The sequence below is a fragment of the Macrotis lagotis genome, chromosome 2 (assembly GCF_037893015.1).
Source record: "Macrotis lagotis isolate mMagLag1 chromosome 2, bilby.v1.9.chrom.fasta, whole genome shotgun sequence".
Taxonomy (NCBI): Eukaryota; Metazoa; Chordata; class Mammalia; order Peramelemorphia; family Peramelidae; genus Macrotis; species Macrotis lagotis.
This window is the reverse complement of record NC_133659.1, coordinates 240413758-240437394: the sequence shown is the minus strand read 5'-3', so window position 1 is coordinate 240437394 and position 23637 is coordinate 240413758. Positions and strand designations below refer to the sequence as shown.

Sequence of the window (23637 nt, the reverse complement as noted above, 5' to 3'; positions counted from 1 at the left end):
ATTTCTTACTGTCAGGGAGAGCAGAATGAAGAGGCAGGGACTTAAAGAGTTAGAGATTCCTCTACTGGGTATCTTACTTCCCTCTTGTCTGTGCCTGCTTCACTGCTAGGCATAGGGTAAGGTGGGAGGGGGTTTATGTTGAGGGAAGTGGGAGAGGCACCTCCTGCCTTTTACTTTTCAGTTCCCAACTGCCCCAGTTCTTTGTTTCAATTCCTGATCTATGCTTCTTTAGTATGGTAAACACCAAGTCAAAGTTTATTGAATTAAATGTTGAACAACCTTTCTCAGAATTGCCTATATAGGACCAATTTCTATTCCCTCCCAGGGGTGTATGACATCTGAGACTATTAGGCTCTTAGATTTGGATAGATGGCAATGACTATTTTTCTGTGCATATTTTCTGCATTGAATGGTTTTCTGTGAATGCTGGTTCTTAGTTTGTATTCTCCGTTAACCTTTGACTCTCAGTGCTTCCCGATTTTTTTGCCTCCACCAAGGGTCTCTAAGTGTCTTTTCACAACACAGTGGTTCCCCCCCCATTCCCTGCTTCCTCCTTTTCCTTCCTCCCCTCTTTCTTTTTCTCCAAACTTTCTCCCAACTTTCCGGCTCCTCCTACATGTCCCCTCCCCTCCCCTTTAGTTCCCAACTCTACTTTCCTCATGAATTATTCAGTAATCAGCGGGCTCCAATCCGGGCAGTCCTGCCCCTTCTCTCCCTGGGGTCCTGCCCAGCCAGTCCTCTCCTCCCTTGGTCGTCAGTCCCTCCTCTCTCCCTCCTTCCTCAGCCCAGGCTCTGGCTCGGGCCCCAGTACCAGTCCCAGATCCTGCCCCGGTTCAGGCCCCAGCTTACTGCTTGCTCCCCTTCCTCTCTTTCACCCTCCCTTACTGGCGGGAGCGAACTCTGGGGGCCCAGTGGGAGCAAAGTGACTGGAGAGAAGGGAGAGGGAGATCTAGCAGTACCCCCCGATTCTGCCAGGGGAGGCCCCAGACCTGGACTCAGCACCCCGCCCCCAGCCAGGGCGGGATCCCAAGAATCCAGAGATCCCCCAACTCCAACCCTACCTCTGACTGTGCCCCAACTTATGAGAGTCTTATGGTCTCCACACTTTCTGGACTAAACTCCGAGAGGATAGACTATACCCCCACTTTGGGAGGAAAAGCAAAAACACTTTCGGAGCTCTGACCTGGGGCGTCTTCTGGATCCTCGCTCTCCCCCTTTATGGTGGGTTACTGAAAGGCCTGCGAGCAAAGAAAGCGGTGCGGGGGGCAAGAATTGCGCTCCTAATCAGGGGGTTTCAGACCTGGGGGGGCTCGCGCCCCCCAAACTCGGATCTAATTGGGAACCTGGTGGCGCCATGGAGGTTCGAGCGCTGCTCTGCTGGGCGTCCCTGGCTTCTGCGTTAGAAGGTGGGTGAGTTTGGAGCAACTTTTCTTTCCTGATTCCCAGAGGTTTTAAGTTTGGGCCAGGAGATGAGGGGTGGATTCTTTCCTCACCCCTTCCCCAGTCTTTCTGCCTCTGGGTTGGGGAAAAGGATCTGGATTGGAGGTTGTGGATGGGGGGGGGGGTTGAAAAGAGAAGGGGGGGAGGGAGGTAGGCTGCCCAGCGGGGAAGTGGATTTTTCTTTTGTTTGCAAAGAAGGAGTAGAATCCCTACCCTGGGATCTTTCCCCAGCCTTCTAATTTTCCTTCCAAGCCCCTTTATTTCTCCCCTCCCTACTACCTTACCCCCTTATACTTAAACTTTTCTAAAATCTATTCTCTTCTATCACTCCTATATTTGCTATACATGTGAGTAAACTGTATAGCCCTTCCTCCCAAATTTCTACCCGTCCTCAAATGGATCACACTTTAGAACCCCAACTGTTGTTCAAATAATGCTTTCAATAACTTTCCTCATTTTGGGAGTAACCCCCCCCCCCCCCATGGGTCTGATCTTCTAGGCCTGAAACTTCAGCTCTCTCCACTCACTCTCCTTCTATACCTAGGCTCCAAAGCATCCCAGAACTTTAGCTCTATCCACATTCACACCCCTTAAGATTTTTTTCTACACAGTTTAGGTCTTGAATGAAGGGATTTGACTAGAATTCTTTCCTTACACTAATACCTTTCTCAGATTTATATTCTATGACTTTGTCACTAAAGAGTGTTCATCAATCAGTGTTTGGAACTCAAAAATCTACTATGACCCTACCCCAGTACCCACCCCAAATTCCCAAAACTTGTGCTAATTAATCCTACCACTCAGCCATCAGTTTCTGGTTATTCTGTATTTTTTTTTTCTTCAAATTTCTTTGTCTTTTAGATTCCCTCCTACCCTCCCTTCTTTTGGAGGAGGAGGCAAGAACCCTGTAAAAATCCTTCCTATTGCCTTGATCTCTTTCATTGAGCTCCCCCTCCCTTCTTTTCACTGCCTGGAATCAAAGAGGGTCTCTGGGGAGTTGGCCATGGAGGAGGTGAAGGGGAAGAATCAAAGGTATTTGGAAAATCCTGGTTTCTCTTAGGGCTAAGCAACACAGAGCACTGGGCCATGGATCAAAGAGAAGTGGAGGCCAAAAAAAGTGTAAGGAGGGAAGATAAACTTTCTGGGCTAGAAAATAGGATGGAAAGGGAAAAGACTCATGGGGGAAATAAGGAGAAAAGAGTGAAAGAGAAAGGAACAGAGAGGGGAAGAGAAGAAAAGGGGGATTGAAGAATTAGAAAGAAACAGAAGGATGAAAGGAATATAGTCAAATGGTAGATGAAAGAGGGGAATAGAACTGAGGGTTGAGATGTATGAAACATAGGAAAGGGAAACAGAATGGAGAGAAAGTAGTGAAAAGGAGAAGAGAAATTACAAAACTAAGAGAGGTTGAGGCATAGACAAAGACTGTTGAAGATGAGATACCATAGAGTTAGAAAATTACTGACAGACATTATGTATAAATCAGAGACAGGAAAATCTCATTCTGAGGGGAACAATGGAGGGAGGAGACCTCTACCTTCCTCCAATCCACCTCCCAGAACCTGTGTCCAGCTTTCTTTAATATTGCAACCATCTCTGGAGGGTTTTTGGGTTGTTTTGCCTTAGGATGGTGGGGGCTCCCAAGTGACTCAGAGCCAGAGAGAGTAATCCTTTTCCTTGGTAGAAGAGAGTTGAGTGAAAGGAAAGACCCTATCTCATTCACCTTTTCCATCTCTCCTTCAGGCTCTGTCCCTCTTCCTGGACTCAGGTGGCTTGCCTCTCAAATTGCCTAGTTAACTTCTGCACCCTCTACTCTCTTCCCAGAACCCTTGGAGGCATTTTGCCTTAACTAGCCAAACAATTCAAAGGGGATTTCCCTCCCCTACCTTTCCTCCCTCCCCTCCCCAGCCTAGGGCTCTGCAGTTTCTCTTAATCTCCTCCTTCCGCCAGCCCCGCCTCCACCTCCCCTCCTGGCTGCAGAAGCAAAGCCAGGTGTGTATGTGTGGGGAAAGGGGGGCTTTCCTCATCTCCTCCCCTTTTCCTTCCCATAACCAGATCCAGATGTGAGGCCCCAATAGGGGGACCAGGGTGTGAAATTCAAGCATTTAGGCCCTACTTGGAAAATGAGAATTGATCCTGATGGAGAAAGACTTTGGGGTGGGGGTGGGGGGGTTGTAGTTTCCAGTTGAAGGAGCAGTAACTGAAAGGGAAGAACTACTGTCTGAAGGATGGAATGTCTAAATCTTGGGAGGGGAGTAGGAACTGAGGAGAGAGAAGTGCAGGCTATGAAGGTGGAATTTGGGTCCTGAGAGAAGAGTGAGGGGGATGTTCCCTTTTCACCAACTCTTTGCCCTATAAGTGAGGGTTCAAGGTTTTATGTGTTAGTGAATTAATATGATTTAACTAAAATCAACAAACATTTGTTAAGCATCTATGTTAGACTCTGGCAATATGTTTAAAGGATTTTTTGGGAGGGTGAAGGTGTTTGATCCTTGCTGAGCACCTTTCTAATTTGCTGCTATATAGACTTGAAGGCTCTCTACCATGATACACCAATATAGGGAAGAAGACAAGGATGTTGGGGTTCCCTCAGGAGATGAACCAGCTATTTGCCAGCTATTGGGGTGGAGCTGGCAGCCTGAGAAAGAAAAGAAGACTGGAGAGTGAGAGGGGGAAATAGGATTAACTCCCACATCCACCCTGGAACTTTATTTTCTTCGTCTAAGAAAACCTCACTTAAATCAGACTGTGAGGTTTTGTAACCTCAGAACCTTTACCTTCACAGAGCAGAGATAAGTGGTTCATCTTTCCTGTCCCTCAGATTCCTTAAGTTTGATTTTGCCTTTCTATCTTTCCTAGAGACTCTCCTGAACACAAAACTGGAGACAGCAGATCTGAAGTGGGTTACTTATCCACAGGTGGAGGGACAGGTAAGAAGCCCAGGACCAGGGACATGGAAGGAGGTGGGAAAAGGATTCCCTAATCATAGATATTCTTTTCTTTTCCCCCTCTATGTGCTTTTGATTGATGATCTCCTTCACTCATTTACCCTTTCTCCATGCAAATAATTCTCAGATCTGTCCATGTCTAAACTGTCACCTGATGATCCAATCTCACAGCTCCAATGGCCATGTCTTTAGATATGTCAAGCTCAACATGTCCAAAATTAACCCCAGTCACTGAGGTTTCCAACTTCAGAGCTGAGATATTATTCTCAATTTATCACTCTTCTCCACCCCACCCCCCATTTTTAATCTGTTTCCATGTCTTATTGATTCTATCTTCCCAGCATTTCTTGTATATATCCCTTTTCTCCCCCCAATCACAGGGCTGCCATTCTGGTGTGGTCCCTCATCACCTCATACCTGAACTATTTCAATAGCCTTTTGGTTGATTTTCCTACCTCAAGCTTTTCCCTGCTCTAGTCCATCCTCCACTCAACTGTCAAATTGAAGAAAGAAGGAAGTATTTATTAAGCATCTGCCATGTGATAAGCATTGCACTAAGTACTTTACAATTATTTTCTCATTTGATTGTCACAACAATCTATAATTGCTACAACAAGTTGAAGAAACTAAGACAAATTAAGTGATTTGCCCAAGGTTACGCAGTAAGTGTCTAGGATTAGATTTGAACTCAGATCTTCCTGACTCTAGACTTGCTACACTAAAGTACAGGTCTGATCGTGTCACCTATTAAGTTAACTCCAAAGGTTCCCTATAACCTTTAGAATAAAGTATGAAATCATCTGACTTTTAGTGCCCTTAATAACTTGGCCCCTTTTCTATCTTTCCAGTCATCTGGTACCTTATACCTCCTTTCCTTATACTCTGAATTGGTGACACAGGTCTCCTAGCTTTTCCTCACATAGGACATTCCATTTCCTGACTCTGGGATTTTTACTGTCTATCCCCAATCTTGTAATACAATTCCTCTTCATCTCTGCCTCCTGACTTCCTTGGCTTTTTTAAATCTCAACTAAAATCCCATCTAATTCAGGAAGCCTTTCCAGGTAATGGTAGCCTATGGTAGTATATTCCTTCTGATATTATCTCCAATTTATCTTGAATGCATCTTGTATTTACTTGGGCATTTTCAAGTTATTTCTCCCTTTAGACCATGAGCTACTTTGAGATCAGAGACTTTTTTTTTTTGCTTTTCTTTTTAATCCAAAGCTTAACAGTGCTTGACCCATAGTATCTCTTTTCTCCCAATTTTCACTTTCCTTTGTTCAATCTTCCTTACCTCCCTTCTTAAGGCTCACCAAACCTGCCCTGAAATTTCAATTGTTGAGTTTTAGCCCTCTAACCTCTTATAAGTGAACATTTGATCCTGGCTTCTGCTACTATCTTCCCATGCATAGACCTTTAGACCAGATTCCTTACCTTGTGATCTGAGGAGATGCCCTGTTTTTCTTCTTTGCCACTTCTGTACCTTTCCCTTTCCCATATTCCCATTGTCTCTACTCAAAGTACCTCTTCTCTGAATAGTGGGAAGAGTTGAGCGGGCTGGATGAAGAACAACATAGTGTTCGGACTTATGAAGTATGTGACGTGCAACGGCCCCCTGGGCAGCCTCATTGGCTTCGAACAGGTTGGGTGCCCCGGCAAGGAGCAAGAACTATTTATGCTACCTTGCGGTTTACCATGTTGGAATGCCTATCCTTGCCCCGGGCTGGGCGTGCCTGCAAAGAAACTTTCACTGTTTTCTACTATGAGAGTGATGCTGACACTGCTACTGCCCTTTTGCCCTCTTGGATGGAGAACCCCTATATCAAGGTATCTAGATGCTAGAGCATACACAAAGATTGGGGAATAAGTTGGCAAGTAGGGAATGGGGGAGAAGATGGGAACTATATGAAATTAACAGACCTCTCATTTCTAAATAGAGCTTTATTTAGGGAAAAACTAGGGGAGTGGAGAAGTAGGGTACCCTGGTCTTAGGAGGGGAATAAAGACTTGGATGGGAGGGGCTGATGAAGATGAATCTAGAGTCTGGGAGGGGAATGGGAGAAAAACAAGAGAGAATGGAGTGAACCAGGGATTTGGACTATAGAAGAAGAATGGGGTCCTAGGGAGAACTCAGAGAAGAACTGGGCATTGGCAATAGTATATATGGGTCTTGGGGAAAATGACAGAAAATAGTAAACATTGCCTCCTCCACAAACCTGGACAGGTGGACACAGTTGCAGCAGAACATCTGACTCGGAAGCGTCCAGGGAGTGAGGCAACTGGAAAGGTGAATGTGAAGACCCTGAGATTGGGCCCTCTCACCAAGGCTGGTTTCTACCTGGCCTTTCAAGACCAGGGTGCCTGCATGGCCCTATTATCCCTTCACCTCTTCTATAAGAAGTGTCCCCAGCTGACTGTCAACCTGACCCACTTCCCTGAGACTGTACCTCATGAACTAGTAGTGCCTGTAGCTGGGAGCTGTGTGGCAGATGCTGTCCCAGCCTCTGGCCCTGGTCCTAGCCTCTACTGCCGGGAAGATGGCCAGTGGGCAGAGCAACCAGTCACTGGGTGTACCTGTGCTGCAGGCCATGAAGCAGTTGAAGAGAATACCAAGTGCCGAGGTGAGAGTCGCTCCCATGTATTGCTCACCCCCAACCCCTGACTCTCAGTTCATTTTTTTCCATAGGCAGGCAATGTGTTATAGTACAAAGAGAACTGGACCTGGATTTTGAGTCTTGGCTGTACTATTTATTAGCTATAGGATCTTGGGGAAGGTACTTTCCCACCTGTAAAATGAATGGGTTAAAACTTACAATCTCTAATATTCTACGATTCTAGAATTCTTCCTTTTTAGTTGGTTCCTACATGTCTTCTGTTTCTATATCTAATGGTCTCCTCTCTCAGGGTTTCTAGTCTTTCTATCCCATGAGGTCTGCTCTCTTTCCATAGTCTCAATCTGAGCAAATGGAAATTCCAATGTTTCCACATTTCATTGATTCTTCAACCATAATCTATCATAATAATATAATAATAATAATAAATAATATATTTCTATAGGATATTAAGAGTTACAAAGTATCTTATACCTATTCTTTCAATTGATCTTCACAGCAGCCCTCAGAATAGGAGTCATTATTAAATTCATTTTATAGATAAAGAAGCTGAGAAACAGTAAGTGCCAGGGCCATACAGCTAGTCAGTGTCTGAGTCAGATTCAAACTACATGCCTCTAAGTCACCTTTAATCTTCCTCTAATCTCTCCCTTCTCTACTTTAGTCTGTTTCTCAAACCTCAACTACCTTCTTTCATTCTTTTTCCTGCCTCTGAGAATTTTAACCTAAGGCACAAAGAATTTCATCAGGGCTTGACCAGGTTTGAGGTCAGGGGACAAAGGTCTCTTGGGTCTGGCTTATTCCATTTGACCTCTGACTTCTTTTCTTCCTTTCTGTCTGTATGTTATTTTTCTTTTTTAGATTTTTTGCAAGGCAAATGGGGTTAAGTGTATGTTTTCTTTTTATAGGAAAATTTCTTCCCCCTGTTTCTCTGGGTTCCTTACCCTCTCCTTTCTCTTTTCTACTATTGGCTAGTATTCATGAATCTTTGGAATCAGGCGAACTGTATTGGGAGTAGAAAATGGTTTTGGTGATTAGTCACTTTTCTTCCACAGCCTGTATGCATGGAGCCTTCAAGCCTCTTGCAGGAGATGGGTCATGCCAGCTATGCCCAGCTAATAGCCAGTCCAATTCCTTTGGTTCGACCATTTGCCAGTGCCGTAATGGCTACTTTCGGGCTCCCAAAGACCCTCTGGGAGCTCCTTGTACTAGTAAGTAATCGGGGCCCAGAAATCTGATGATCCCTTGGCATCACCTTTTAAATTGGGTGGGGAATGAAGGGGTAGGAGTTGAACAAGTTGATCTCTAACAGATCTTTTCAGGATTCAAGCAGCCTGTCCCTCAGTCATAAAAATTGAGCAACACATACCTCCTATAGTTCCATTCATTTCAACTCAACCAATATTTATTAAGCATTTACCTTTTAAAGTTTTGTGCTTCATAAGAAAGCAAACCAACTCTTTTTGTCTCTGTCCCTTTATCCTCTATCTGTCTTTGTCTGGTGGGATTATTTTTGTTTCTTTTTTGCTATGTGTATATTTTTCTCTCTGTTTCTCTATGTCTCTCTGTGAGTTGTTTAATTTCTCTCTCTGACTGATATCTTTTGACTTTGCCTCTGTCATTACTTCTCTTTGTCTGTCCTCCCCATCTTCCTCAGCACCACCCTCAGCACCACGAAGTGTAGTAGCCCGTCTCAACGGTTCATCTCTTCGCCTGGAGTGGAGTGCTCCACTTGAATCAGGAGGTCGAGGGGACTTGACTTATGCCCTTCGTTGCCATGAATGTCATCCACGGGGCTCTTGTGTACCATGTGGAAGAGATCTGACCTTTGATCCAGGTCCTGAAAACCTGGCTGAGCCCTGGGTAGGGGTTCAAGGACTTCGTCCTGACTTTACCTATGCCTTTGAGGTCATGGCCATCAATGGGGTATCTTCTGTGGCCCTTGGGCCTGTTCCAGTGGAAGCAGTCAATGTCACCACAGACCGTGAGGGTAAGATTGGGGAGTTAGGGACTAGAGAATAAGGATAGATAAGAAATGTAGTGGGGCATGAAGAGCCCAGGAGATATGTCAAAAACTAGCAATAGAAGACTGATGAACAGGGACAAATGGGCTGAGGTCATAGGGGAGCAAAAAAAAGTCTGATAGGTTGAGGCTATAAAGGAAAAGAGGGGTGCAAAGATATTCAAGATTGGAGGCCTAGAGAAAACTCAAGATTGGCCTGGGGCTGAAGAGAGGTCATAACACTAGGCAGAGCTGAGGAAAGAGATTATAGGAACAGTGGGAGTCTGAAGAGACTGAGAAGGGCAAGGAAAGTTCTTGGTAGATTAGGCTCAAATTTGTAGTGAGGAAGGGTCCTAATTTGTCTGACCTGTCTCTCTCTAGTTCCACCTCCAGTATCAGATATCCAGGTGACAGGTTCATCCCCCAGCAGCTTAAGTCTGACTTGGTCCATTCCTCATCCATCGAATGGGGCTGTGTTGGATTATGAGGTCAAGTACCACGAGAAGGTGAGAATTATTCAGTTACTGAAGTCCTTGAGGTGGGCAGACCCAGGGTCAGATCTCTGTGTTGTAAAGACAGAGTCAGTCATCATTAATTGGTTTGTGTAGTAAGGAAGATGTGTCAGGTATAAAAGACATGAACTCTTTATCCTCTTTGAGGTATAAGATACAAAGCATCAAAACAAGTTGTTCAGTTCAGCAAAAATGGTAAAAAAAAATGTTTAGGGGATACCATTAAAGGAGGGGATGAGAGTTAATGGGGAAAGGATTGGAAGCTGAATCAGGGGGTTAAACAGAGAACCTGAAATTCTAACTCACAGCCATCTTTACTCTCTCCCTCACTGAGGATAGGGTGTAGAAGGACCAAGTGGAGTACGCTTCCTAAAAACATCAGAAAACCAAGCAGAGTTACAAGGGTTGAAGAAGGGTACCAGTTACCTTGTCCAAGTTCGAGCACGATCTGAGGCTGGCTATGGACCCTTTGGCCGTGAGCATGATAGCCAAACCAAACTGGATGGTGAGAGTTACACTGGGGTCAGGAACATATTTAGAAAAGGGTCTTGGGGCAGCTAGGTGGCACACTGGATAGAGCACCGGCCCTGGAGTCACGAGTACCTGAGTTCAAATCCCACCTCAGACACTTAATAATTACCTAGCTGTGTGGCCTTGGGCAAACCACTTAACCCCATTGTCTTTCAAAAGTTTAAAAAAAAAAAAAGGGGGTCTCCTGGGCTCTCAATTATTATCTCTACACTGGGTCTCATCCTGACCATTTTATATTACCATTTTTCTCTGACAGCCACTTTTCATTTTTTTGAATGTTATTTTATTTTTTCAATTATATGCTAAGACAGTTTTCAACATTTGTCTTTGTAAGATTTTGAGTTCCATATTTTTCTAGCTCCTTTTCCCTCTCCCCTCCCCCATGTTAATGAGTAATCTAATATAGGTTATACATGTACAATCATGTTTAACATATTTCCATATTAGTCATATTGTAAAAGAAGAATCAGAACTGAAAGGGAAAAATAAGAGAAAAAGAAAAAATAAGTAAAAAAGTTTTAAAAAGTGAAAAATAGACTGATCCAATCTGTATTTAAATTTCAAAGTTCCTTTTCTGGATATGGATAGCATTTTCCATCACAGATCTTTTAGGATTGTCTTTGATCATTGAACTGATGAGAGAAGCTAAGTCCATCATAGTTGATCATCACACAATGTTATTATTAATGTGTGCAATGTTCTCTGGTTCCATTCACTTCTGAAGTCTGCACACTCATGATTTCTTAGAGAACAGTAGTATTCCATCACAATAATATACCACAATTTGTTCAGCCATTCCCCAGTTGATGGGTACCCCCTCAATTTCCAATTCTTTGTCACTACAAAAAAAAACTGCTATAAATATTTTTTATACATGTGGGTCTTTTCCCATTTTTTATGATCTCTTTGGGATACAGACCTAGTAGTGATATTGCTGGATCAAAGGGTATAGAGTTTTACTGCCTTTTGGCCATAGTTCCAAATTGCTCTCCAAAATGATTGGATCAGTTTCCAATTCCATCAACAGGGCATTAGTTTCCCCTCCAACATTGATCATTTTCCTTTTTTGTCATTTTAGTCAAACTGAGGCATCTTTCCTTGTAACCCATATCCATCTTTATTTTCCAACTGAGATTTCTTGCTCTGTTTATGTCCTTTTCAGTCTCTAAAGATAGCCAAACCCATAGACACCTTCCTTCTTTAGTTCTGTGTTAGGGAGGGGGAAGGAAGAAGAGAAAGATCAATAAACCAAATATTCCTTCTTACAAATTTGCTAAGAGTCCTGCCCATTCTGACTCCCCAAACTTGTTCTTTCTGAAAATAGAGAATGAGAACTGGAGGGACCAGCTGGCTCTAATCTCCGGTACAGCAGCTGTGGGGGTTATTCTGATTCTAGTGGTCATTGTCATCGCAGTCCTCTGCCTCAGGTGAGAACCAGAAGTTCCCATCCTTCATGACCTGAGACAATCACTTATTCCTGGATTGAGGGCAAGTTAGATGGCATTTGTGATAAGTGGGAAAGAGGACATGGATTTTCTATGGAGTTCCTTTGATGATCCTTTTTCCACCCATGTGAAACAGAGAGAGATAAACATGATTCTTGATCCCTCTACCTTTTCCCATTGACTACAGGAAACAGAGCATCGGGAGGGATGCTGAATATTCCGACAAGCATGGACAATATCTCATCGGGCATGGTGTGTGCATGGTATAACTAGATACCTGAGTTTTAGGCCATGACTTGGGAAGGAGATTGGGATTTGAGGGGAAGAGGAGTAGTGAAATGGTAAAAAAGGATATCTGGAGTCCTGGAGGCATTTTATATTAATGGAAAAGTCTTAGAGTTAGATTCAAATTTTGCCTCTTCTTTCTGTGCATCCTTGGGCAAGTCAGTTATACTTTTTGGGTTTCAGTTTCAATAGGAGTTGAACTAGTTTGTTTCTTCCAGCTCTATAATTCTGTGATACTGTTTTAGAGTACTTGAGGGAAACAGTTGAATAAATGTGTCCCTTTCTGATGGCTCCCCACACTACCCTCTAGGCACGAAAGTCTACATCGACCCTTTCACTTATGAAGACCCCAATGAGGCTGTGAAAGAATTTGCAAAGGAGATTGATGTATCCTATGTCAAGATTGAGGAAGTGATTGGAGCAGGTAAGAAAACAAAAATTTGGGGTTCAGAGTCCTTGGATACTTCTTCCAGGAATAGGAATATAGGGGAGGGATTGCAATGCTGTGGGGCTTTAAGACTTTCTAGCCAAGGGTTGTATATAGGAAAGTGAGGTTCTTGGTGGTGAGGAAAGTAAAACACATCACTTTCTTTTCCACAGGGGAATTTGGAGAGGTATGTCGGGGACGGCTGAAAACTCCAGGAAAGAAGGAAAGTTATGTGGCCATCAAGACCCTAAAAGGAGGCTATACAGAGAGGCAGAGAAGAGAGTTCTTGAGTGAGGCCTCCATTATGGGCCAATTTGAACATCCCAATATCATCCGACTAGAGGGTGTAGTCACCAATAGCGTACCTGTCATGATCCTAACTGAATTTATGGAGAATGGAGCACTGGATTCCTTCCTTCGGGTAAGTCCTACTTCCTTGTCCTCCTAGCCTTCCAGTCCCCATTGCTGTTCTCTTGAACCAGAATAGGATATTTCTTTGTGTAATGAGACATCAAAGGTAAGATGCCTGACTTCTTTCCTTCCACTTCTAACTTCCCAAACCCCTCCCACTGTAAAGCTGTATAGCTGTATAAGCTGTAAAGGACTTTATAGACCAATTTAGTCATTACAGATGAAGAAATTGAGGCCCAGAGAAGGGAATACTTGCCGCAGGTCACATGATAGTAACCTTATTTTTCTTCTATAGTTTCTTACTCATTTCTTTATTCTTTTTTATTTTCAGTTTTTGCAAGGCAATGGGGTTAAGTGGCTTGCCCAAGGCCACACAGCTAGGTAATTATTAAGTGTCTGAGGCCAGATCTGAACTCAGGTACTCCTGACTCCAGGGCCAGTTCTCTATCCACTGCTCCACCTAGCCACCCCTTAGTACAGTTTTAATAGCTTGTTGAAGCTGCTATTAGTAAAGTTTTTTTAATGAAACTTTTTAAGTTTAAAACTGCAGCAAGATACCACATATATATAAAGAGGTTTTAATAGAGTAATTAGCAGATATATTTACTGAATATCTGTTGGGTGCAGTGTACTAAGGGATGAGATAGGATATACACACTTAGAAGATCTAGAACCAGGCCAGCTCCTTCTTGAATGAGGAAACTAGGGTTCAAAGAGATTAAATGATCAGTCTAAGGTTAGTTAGGATTCAACTAATTCTAGTTAGTTAGGTCCCTCAACTTCAAATCTAGGGCATTATTTTGTTCTCTAGAGAACAATTAGAGAATTGTACAAGTCTCTAACAAGCGCAATATCTAGGTTGAAAGGGAATCAGAGTAAGAAAGGAATCAAGCTGGAATCAACTGGGGTAGTATTCTTAAATGAGGTGGATTTTGGGGGTGGGTCCCAAAGGAAATTAAGAGGAACATGGATTTCCAGGTTCTGTATAGGATATAGGAATATTCATTCCAAGAGTTGGGACTGATAGGTGGGTATCTTGTCAAGTCCTATTTCCTCTGGTCCATTATTTCCTTGACTTATTTCTCCCTCTCCCAAAATCTCCTTTCTGCTTGTCAGCTTAATGATGGACAATTCACAGCCATCCAGCTGGTGGGCATGCTTCGTGGCATTGCCTCAGGCATGAGATACTTAGCGGAAATGAGTTATGTGCATCGAGATCTAGCTGCTCGAAACATTCTGGTCAACAGCAACTTGGTCTGCAAAGTTTCTGACTTCGGTCTCTCCCGATTCCTGGAGGAGAATTCCTCTGATCCCACCTATACCAGCTCTCTGGTAAGTGGAAGAGTTGAAGGTGGTGGGATGATGGTGTATTTGAGGCAAGAATGAGAGGGAATGAGAACCAGGGGGAAAAAATGGGATCAGAGACTGAGAGATTTGCTATTTAGGTTCAGAGCAAGACCTAGATGTTATGAGACACCTGAGAAGATGGAAAACAGAAAACGGGATGCCTGTATGGATGTGGTTGGGTTTGGTGATTTGAACTGGAGTTAGGGAATAGGTAATATTAATAATAGGTACAAATCATAATTTATAGAATTTTAAAAGCTTACCAAAGCACTTTCTTCACAGCAATCCTATAAGGTAAATAGTATAAGTATTAGCTCTATTTTCTAGACAAGAAAGGCTCAGAGAAATGTCACAGGAATATTTACCAGAGCCGAATTTTAACCAATGTTTCCAGGCTCCAAGTTGAATTTTTTTTCTCCTAGCTCTTCCAGACAGTCTCTCTAAGAAGAGGCTTGGAACTAAAGATGAATATCTGGGTTGTAGAAAGCAAGTCAAGTATAGGTACTAAGAGCTGGGGCTGGACCCATCTCTCACATTTCCCTTCTCATCCTTTTGTTCAGGGTGGAAAGATCCCCATTCGCTGGACAGCCCCTGAGGCCATTGCCTTCCGGAAATTTACATCAGCCAGCGATGCTTGGAGCTATGGAATTGTGATGTGGGAGGTCATGTCATTTGGGGAACGTCCATATTGGGACATGAGCAACCAGGATGTAAGTCCCTTCCCTCAAGGTGTTCCCACTGGATATGTCTTACTTGCCCTAAAAGAAATTATACCGAATTTCCCTAGAGATTTCTTTCCCTCCTACAGCCATCCATCCATCCACCATTATTAAGCTGGAAGGGAAGGAAATTTCCAGAGTTCTCTTCACTGAAAAGAGGTGGGCTGGATAGATATCTTTGGTTTTAGGGTTAGGAAAGAATCTTCAGAGGTTCATGGATAGGATTTAGAGTTGAAAGAAACCTTAGTAATTATGTAGTTCAACCCTCTCATTTTACAAATGAATAAACTGAGTCCTAGAGACGTTAAATTATTTGCTTAAGATCATAAAAGTAGTAACAAAACTTCCTTTAGGGAAACAGGTTAGAGCACAGGGTAAGAAAGGGTTTATATCTAGACCATAGTTCAAAAGCCATAGTAGACTTTTGGAGGGTTTCTCTCCATACCTATAACTCATCCCAAACAAAGAGTACACATAGATTGGTCATACATGGACAATCTGGTTGCCATTCCTGAATCTACTATAAGAAATCTTTATTTAAAGTATTCACTGCTCATTTGATCTCACTACTTCTTGACTATTTTTTCCCTCCTATCTGTCAGGTCATCAATGCCATTGAGCAAGATTACCGGCTACCCCCACCCTCAGACTGTCCCACCTCCTTGCACCAGCTCATGCTGGACTGCTGGCAGAAAGACCGAAATGCACGACCCCGCTTTCCTCAGGTGGTCAGTGCCCTTGACAAGTTGATTCGTAATCCTGCCAGTCTCAAAATTGTGGCCCGGGAGAATGGTGGGTGAGTACTCTGGCTTTCTGTGGAGACTACCATCAGACATTCTACATGACAACTGGAGAATCTTCTTCCTTCAGGATGCTTTGCTGATCTTGTATAGAACCATTCTCTGTCTGTCTCCCAAGAAGTGGCCATTCAGCAATATTCTAACATGCTGTTCTCTGCCCCTTCCTTCTCTTTACCCCCCAGTGCTAATAAGCTCAGCCTTTTATACCTCTTGTTTGCCCCACAGGGCCTCACATCCTCTCCTGGATCAGCGGTTGCCTCATTTCTCAGCCTTTGGCTCAGTGGGCGAGTGGCTTAGAGCAATCAAGATGGGTCGATATGAAGAGAGCTTTGCAGCTGCTGGGTTTGGCTCCTTTGAGCTGGTCAGTCAGATCTCAGCAGAGTGAGTTGTGGGCCTGTTTGGGAAAGCAACAACTATGGGAGGCTTTGGGGGGAAAAAAGAGGAGGCTCAGAGAGGATGGGTAGAGTTCTGTGAGATTGACCTATATGTGGTATTAACTTTCCTTTTTGAGGAGAGAATTGCTTAAACAGCATCCCCACAAGAACAATCCAATAATAGCATCAACCCTATGATTAGGAAAAAAGAAGAGCAGAAATTCCAAAAACCTTAAAATCTGAACATCTAGGAATCATAGTGGAAATTGCCTAAAGTGATCTGCTACTGCCTCCTTTCTTTTTTTTTTTTAGTTTTCAGTAAAGTTTTTTCACTTCTACCCTTTTCTTTCACCACTCTAAGATAGTAAATAATCTGAAATAGGTTATACATGCACCATCATGTTACACATATTTCCATATTGTTGTTTGTTCTTCATTTTCGAAGAAGACTGTGAATCAGGTAGATGATGCCATGACAAGCCTGCAAATTGGATTTCAGTGCGGGAATGCTGTACTAACTCACCAGCATCACTTTCTCCTCCAGAGCCATCTTGTCCAGAGGCCAGATAGGAATCAGGACAACTGGAGATTGCCCTGGATGTGAAGCAATCAGGGTTAAATGACTTGCCCAAAGTCACACAAACTACTAAGTGTCAAGTGTCCAAGGCCAGATCTCCTGTCCTCTTGATTCCGGGGCTAATGCTGTATCCACTGCACCCCCTAACTGCCCACGTTTCCATATTAGTCATGCTGTGAAAGAAGAGTCAGAACAAAAGGGAAAAACCAAGAGAAAAAAACAAAAAACAAATTTAAAAAAGTGAAAATAGTGTGCTTTGATCTGCATTCAGACTCCATTGTTCTTTCTCTGGATGTGATAGCATTTTCCATCACAAGTCTTTTAGAATTGCCTTTGATCATTGTATTGCTGAGAAGAGTTAAGTCTATCATAGTTGATCAACACAAAGTTTCCTGTTAATGTGTATATGTTATTCTGGTTCTGCTCACTTCACTCAGCATCTGTTCATGTAAGTCTTTCCAGACTTTTCTGAAGCTGCTCATCATTTCTTATAGAACAATAATATTCCATTCCATTCATATGCCACAGCTTGTTTAGCCTTTCCCCAATTGATGATCATCTCCCCATTTTCCAAATCTTAGTCATTACCAAAAGAGCTGCTATGAATATTTTCGTACTTGTGAGTCTTTTTCCCTTTTTTTAAATGAGCTCTTTGGGATACAGATTCAGTAGTGATATTGCTGGATCAAAGAGAATGCTTGATTTTATAGCTCTTTGGGCATATTTGCAAGTTGCTTTCCAGAAAGGTTGGATCAGTTCACAATTCTACCAATAGTGTTTTAGTGTCCTAGTTTTCCTATATCCCTTCCAACATTTATCATTACCCTTTTTTGTCATATTAGTGAACCTGATAGGTGTGAGGTGGTCCCTCAGAGTAATTTTTATTTGCATTTCTCTGATAGTGATTTAGAGCATTTTTTCATATGACTATAGATAACTTTAATTTATCTGAAAACTACTTATTTACATCCGTTGACTATCAATTGGAGAATGAGTTATATTCTTATAAATATGACCTATTTTCTTGACCTATTTTTGTTCCATTTAAATTTCTTCTTGATTGTACATTCTCCTTTTTCCTATCTCTATCTTCCTTTTTCTCTTTTATGTCCCCCTTTCCCTCTGCCTCTCACTCTTCTGTCCTAGAGAAGAATAACCATGATGGGGAGGGGATTCAAACTCAGGGCATTCAAAGAATGTTAGGGCTATCTAAAACTTGTAGTGAGAGAGGTGATATGATAATAGCCTCCAAGTAACTCCAAGGATGTCATTTAAAAGAGAATCTAATTCATTTTGTTCTCTGTGATCCCAGGAGACAGGATTAGGGTTAAAGGATGCAAGTTTACAGGCGGGACAGATTTGAAAGAACTTCTCAATAATTGGGGCTGTCCTTGGTGGAATGGGAAGTTCTGTCTCTGGACATTTTTTTTTAGGTATTTTTTGCAAAGCATATGGGGTTAAATGACTTGCCCAAGGTCACACAGCTAGGTAATTATTAAGTGTCTGAGGCTGGATTTGAACTCAAGTACTCCTGACTTCAGGCCAGTGCTCTATACACTGGACCACCTAGCCACTCCTCTGGACAACTTTTTTTTTTTTTTGCAAGGCAAGTGGGGTTAAGTGGCTTGCCCAAGGCCACACAACTAGGTAATTATTAAGTGTCTGAGACCGGATTTGAACCCAGGTACTCCTGACTCCAAGGCCGGTGCTTTATCTACTGTGCCACCTAGCTGCCCCCCCCCCAGACATATTTAAGTATAATCATTTATCAGAACTGTGAATAGGATTCATATTTTATAGAAAGATTGAGTAAGATGACATCTGAAGTTCTTTCATGTCACAACACACAACTCAGTTTGTGTTTTTGCTCCCTTGTCTCTCTGTTACCCATCTTTCCCTTCTCTTCCCCATTCTTTCTCCATAGTCTTTCTTCAGTTTGGGTTATAGAAGTCTAGTCCCCTTCATTTTATGGATGAGGAAACAAATTGTCATCGGTATTGAAAGAACTGGGACAAAAACTCATCTCTATTTTCTTTTCTCTGATTCTGCCCCTCATATTTCTTCTTTTCTCTTTTGCTCTTTCATTTTTTAGTCTCAACTTTATTTCTCCCCTTCTGTCTTCTCTTTCAGTCCCCAGTGGAGTCAGGCAAAATTGTTCTTTGGTTTTCCCTTTTCCAGATAGTTAGTTGGGTCAATAAGCAGAGCCTGTGTGAAGTGCAGTTGATTCTTTTCCCTTTCACCAGTGAAAGAGCCCCAGATTTGTCAATGGTACAACTTCCTACCTCTGGGACAAGTCCCTTCATCTCCCTGGACCTTATTCTCATTTGTAAAATGGGAAGGTTGCGCTGAACAATAGGTGTATTTGCTCATGCAGTGCTTCTACCCATTTCTCCTTTTGAGGATCACCTCAGAGACTGGATGTGTCTTTAACCCCACCCTCTCACCCCTGGAGTCAGGAAGACCTGAGTTTAAAATCTAGCCTCAGATATTTACTAACTGTGTAGCCATGAGCAAGTCATTTAACTTCTATTGTCTCAGTTTCCTCAACAATAAAATGAGCTACCTTCCAGAATTGTGAGTACAAAATGAAACAACATTTGAAAATCAGTAAGTACAGTGCCTAGCATACAGTGGGTGCTTCATAAATACTTGTTTCTTTTCTTCTGTTCTTCTTCCCAAGCTGATTGCTTGGCTCTTTCTAGTCCCAAGAAAGCACATAGATGTAGTGAGAAACTAGGACTTTTATTTTTTTTTATTTTTAATTGATATTTTATTTTTTCAATTACATGTTACGAAAGTTTTTCAACATTCATCCACATGCATATGCATATTCTTAAGTTACATAATTTCCTTCCATCTTCCCTTCCCACCCCCCCTCCCCTTATAGGCAAACAGGCAGGTGAGTATTGTATATACACATTTGTCTTTAGCATGTTTACAGATTAGTCATTTTTGGTATGAAGAATTAGGATTAAGGGGAAAGAAAGAAAATCATGAGATAGGGAAGATATACATAAGGGACATTTTAAAAAAGTGAATGTAGTTTTCATTCAGATTCTGGAGGGGTTTTTTGTTTTATTTTTCTTCCTCTGGATGATGATAGCATTATCCATAGCTGGTCTCCTAGGGTGTTCTAGCTCTTGTAAATGCTGAGAGGAGCTGCACCCATCAAGGTTGATCATCTCACAATGTTGTTGTTAATGTATACAATGTTCTCTTGGTTCTGTTCCCTTCATTCAGCATCAGTTTCTGTAAATCGTCCCATGCTTCTCCAGAGTCTGACCATTCTTGGTTTCTCATAAAACATTAGTATTCCATTACATTCATGTACCATATCTTGTTCAGTCATTCCCCAATTGATGGGCATACCTTCAATTTCCAATTCTTTGCCACTACAAAAAGAGTTGTTATGAATATTTTTGAACATGTGGAACTTTTCCCATTTTTTTTATGGTTTCTTCTGGGTATAGGTCTGGTATTGGAATTGCTGGGTCAAAGGGTATGATCAGAAACTAGAACTTTTTTTAAATGAATGAAGGCAATCAATTAATAAATATTTATTAAACATCCATATCAGAAAAGATCTCATGTAGGATGTGGCATTCAATCTGTGTTTTGAAGGAAGCTAGGAATTCTACTAAGTCTAGTTAACAGGCAGAGATGAGGAGGGAGTATTGTTAGCATGATAGAACACTGTTGTAAAGTCACTGAGGAGGCTAGAGATGAAATGTTATATGGGGTAATAGCAGCCCTGTTTGGAACATAGAATGAATGAAGGCAAGGAATATGATATAAATTTGTGAAGTTAGGTGGGGCCTGATTATGAAGGCTTTTATTTTTGAATTATAAAGATTTTATTTATTTTGAGTTTTACAATTTTTCCCCTAATCTTACTTCCCTCCCCACAACCCCCACAGAAGGCAATTTGCCAGTCTTTACATTGTTTCCATGGTATATATTGATCCAAATTGAAGGTGATGAGAGAGAAATCATATCCTTAAGGAAGAAACATAAAGTATAAGAGATAGCAAGATCAGACAATAAGATATCAGTTTTTTCCCCCCCTAAATTAAAGGTAATAGTCCTTGGTCTTGGTTCAAACTCCACAGTTCTTTCTCTAGACACAGATGGTATTCTCCATCACAGATACCCCCAAATTGTCCCTCATTGTTGCACTGATGGAATGAGTGAGTCCATCAAGGTTGATCATCATCCCCATGTTGCTCCTAGGGTATACAATGTTTTTCTGGTTCTGCTTATCTCACTCAGCATCAGTTCATGCAAATCCCTCCAGGCTTCCCTGAATTCCCATCCCTCCTAGAGAAACTTGGACTTTTAAAGAAGGAGATTGACACATTAGAAAATTCTAGAGAGTGGCAACCAGGATAGTGTGATGTTAAAGGTGTTATATAAAGATCTATTGAAGAAACTGAAGTTGTTTAGCCTGGGACAAAAGAGGGGAATATCCTCAAGTGTTTGATGAAATGTCACAGGAAAAAAAAAATTAGACTTGTTTTGTTTGGCACCAGAAGAGAGTACTAGGAGCAATGACTGACACTTGATTAAATAGATTTCAACCCAATGCAAACTTCTTAATAATTAGACTATTTTGGTGTGGAAAGGACTGCCTCAGGGGAGAGTGGGTAGATTTAGAGGTCCTCAGACAGAGTCATATGTTGTTGTAGTGTAAAGGGAATTCCTTTACACTTAAAGGTTAGATAAACTTTGAAGTCCTTTCAACCCTGAGATCTTATGAGATGACCTAATGACCTCTTCTCCTTTGCATTTAGAGATCTACTCCGCATTGGCGTCACTCTGGCTGGACATCAGAAGAAAATACTATCAAGCGTCCAACACATGAGATCACAGGCCAAGCCTGCAGCCCCAGGAGGGGCAGGAGGACCAGCCTCACAATACTGATCCCTGCTTCTTCTGCTGCTCCTCCCCAGGAGCTCATATTCCTGGAAGCCCAGGCTTCCTAAGCTTTTCTTCCCCAGCAGAGTTGAGGTCCCATCATAGTCCTTAACCCTGCTGGATTGCACTTTGAACCTATGGGGAATGGAAGTCTAGAGAGATCAGATTTGGGAATTCAGTCTCATGGAATTGTTTAAGGTGAATTCCTGGAGCACACTTCCTCTTCTCCCAGGATCTTCCAGTCTTTCCTTCATAAGTGGTTATCACTTGAGGGAAAGGTAATGAAAGTGAGGAATGTATACCTCCAATCTCCTATCTCTTGCTCTCTACCTTGTGGTTGGGAGAGAGGGGTGAGTATAGCTCCCTCTCAGGGTCCTGCTCATTCTTTAACAGGACTCCTCAGGTGCTTCTCTCCCATCCTTAAGGGGCATACCCCACACCGACCAAAGAGAGGACAGAGGGGCAGTGCCTTGATATCTGAAGCGGAATGATGTCACAGGAGGCAGGGAGTCAACTGTGAACATGTTGGTGTTACATATGACATCATTTTTTAATGTTTTGTTATGCTTCTAGAGATACTATCATCCCACTTCATTTTTACCCTGTAAATGGAGCTACCCCACATCTGCTGCCTTCATATTGAAGGTTTTGTGGTTGTTGTTGTTTTTGTTTGTTTCATCTTTCTATTTCTTCCCAATTCTTATTACAGTCTCAGGGGGATCTATCCCCTTTGTTCCTCTTTTTATCTCCTAGATAGGAGACCACAGTGTACCTGCTTGATTTCTTGAACAATGCATTTGTCACAGCCCATCCCAGAAGTTGGGACATGTGACTCTGGCTCTGCCTTATAAGGAGATTGCCCAAAGAGGACAATGGGGAAGGGCCCTGACTGACAAAAGTTCCTTAGAGGGGTTCTTAAATTATAAAGATGTTGAGGGTTTGGGGGTTTTTGTATAAATAAAAGAAAACTAAGGAAATGGTGGATTCTTGGTACTTCCTATAAGTCACTGGATTCTAAGAGGATTAGGGTCTAGGGAAAGTAAAGAAAAGTTAAATGGAGGAATAGGGAAGAATTGGGGGCTAAATGTGGCTCCTTGAAGTTATTGGGTCAGAGAAGAAAGAATAACTTCATTTGTAAATGTTCGAGGATAGGGATCTTCTAGGGGAATAGAACTCTTGGGTTCCCAGCCCCAGGGTACTTGGGTTTGTGTGAATGAGTCATTGGCAGATGCTTTTAAAAGCGTCAGTTGTTACTGCCAAGAGCCCTGGGCATCTCCAGGGTGGGGCTATCTCTCCTTCTGCCCCAGTCTGCCTCTGTCCCAGCAGGAATCCTGTGAGAGAATAGAGGAGAAATATAGGTCCTGGTAGTCCAATTTAGCAAACCCTGGAGGGAAGGGGAAAGAGGAAAAGTGTGTGTGGGGGGATCCCAGGCTACAGTAGGGGTTTTAGGCAGTAGGAAGACAGCTGAGGCCCAGATGGTAACAGCTGGGTTTTGCTGCTCCCAGGAAGGAGCAAAAGGGATGAAATGAGGGGGGTGGAATTTACAGTTATGAGAAGGGGAGAAGGCTATGGGCAGTGGTGGGTGGGGTAGGGTGGTGGTGGTGGTAGTCAATCCCTGTTCTAGCTTCCTGAACTGTCCTTTCCTTTACCCCATTGAGTATAGGAAGATCAATCTATTTAAGAAGAAACCCTGTCTGGATTTTTCTTCTCTTAATACCCCTCTCCCCCAAGTCTGCCATGATCAAGGAGAAAAGGATGGGGACCATTCCCACTTTAACATTTTCTCTTTTTCTCTCTTCATTTCTATCACTTATATCTGACTGTTTTTCACTGTATTCTCTTGTTCAGTCATTCTACCTTTGTTGCTCACTCCTTTCTATATCCAGAGCTACAATGACATTTGGGAATGGATGCCACTGATGAAGTCCTTTGGGGCAGTGTGGAGAGGGGCAGGGCAATCACTATGAAGGTGAATGAGCTTTTGAGTTCCACTTTCCTTGTCAAATGTTATGACAGCCCTATATGTACTTCTCTCCTAGACACCAGCAAGTATACCCACATATACACAAGTTTCCTCTCTACATATATACCTATTTGTTCTTTTAATCCAGGTGTCTTCCTGCTACTCTTCCCACAACTCTATTTTCTTGCCTAAAAAAGATAAATAACTCAAGTTCCTGGTGAAAAGTGAAAGTCTTACATAGAGGAAAACATAGGATAGAGAAATCATCCAAACAAAGAAGCTGGCCCAGTGAAAGACAAGGTACAAGTGGATTGAATAGATATCAAA

The 23637-nt window shown here is 42.4% G+C and overlaps 1 protein-coding gene across 1 annotated transcript; it reads left to right on the top strand.

The window, feature by feature from the left end:
- Positions 1 to 742: 742 nt before the first annotated feature.
- EPHB4 (EPH receptor B4) lies at positions 743 to 22894 on the top strand. The gene is made up of 17 exons (XM_074225367.1): positions 743 to 1406; positions 4300 to 4370; positions 5931 to 6218; positions 6616 to 7012; positions 8059 to 8214; positions 8661 to 8993; positions 9387 to 9511; positions 9857 to 10022; positions 11373 to 11475; positions 11681 to 11745; positions 12089 to 12202; positions 12379 to 12626; positions 13733 to 13948; positions 14524 to 14673; positions 15285 to 15478; positions 15708 to 15863; positions 21224 to 22894. Exons 1-17 carry the CDS (start codon positions 1355 to 1357, stop codon positions 21351 to 21353), a joined length of 2964 nt encoding a protein of 987 aa, XP_074081468.1. The 5' UTR covers positions 743 to 1354; the 3' UTR covers positions 21354 to 22894.
- The last annotated feature ends 743 nt before the right edge of the window (positions 22895 to 23637 follow it).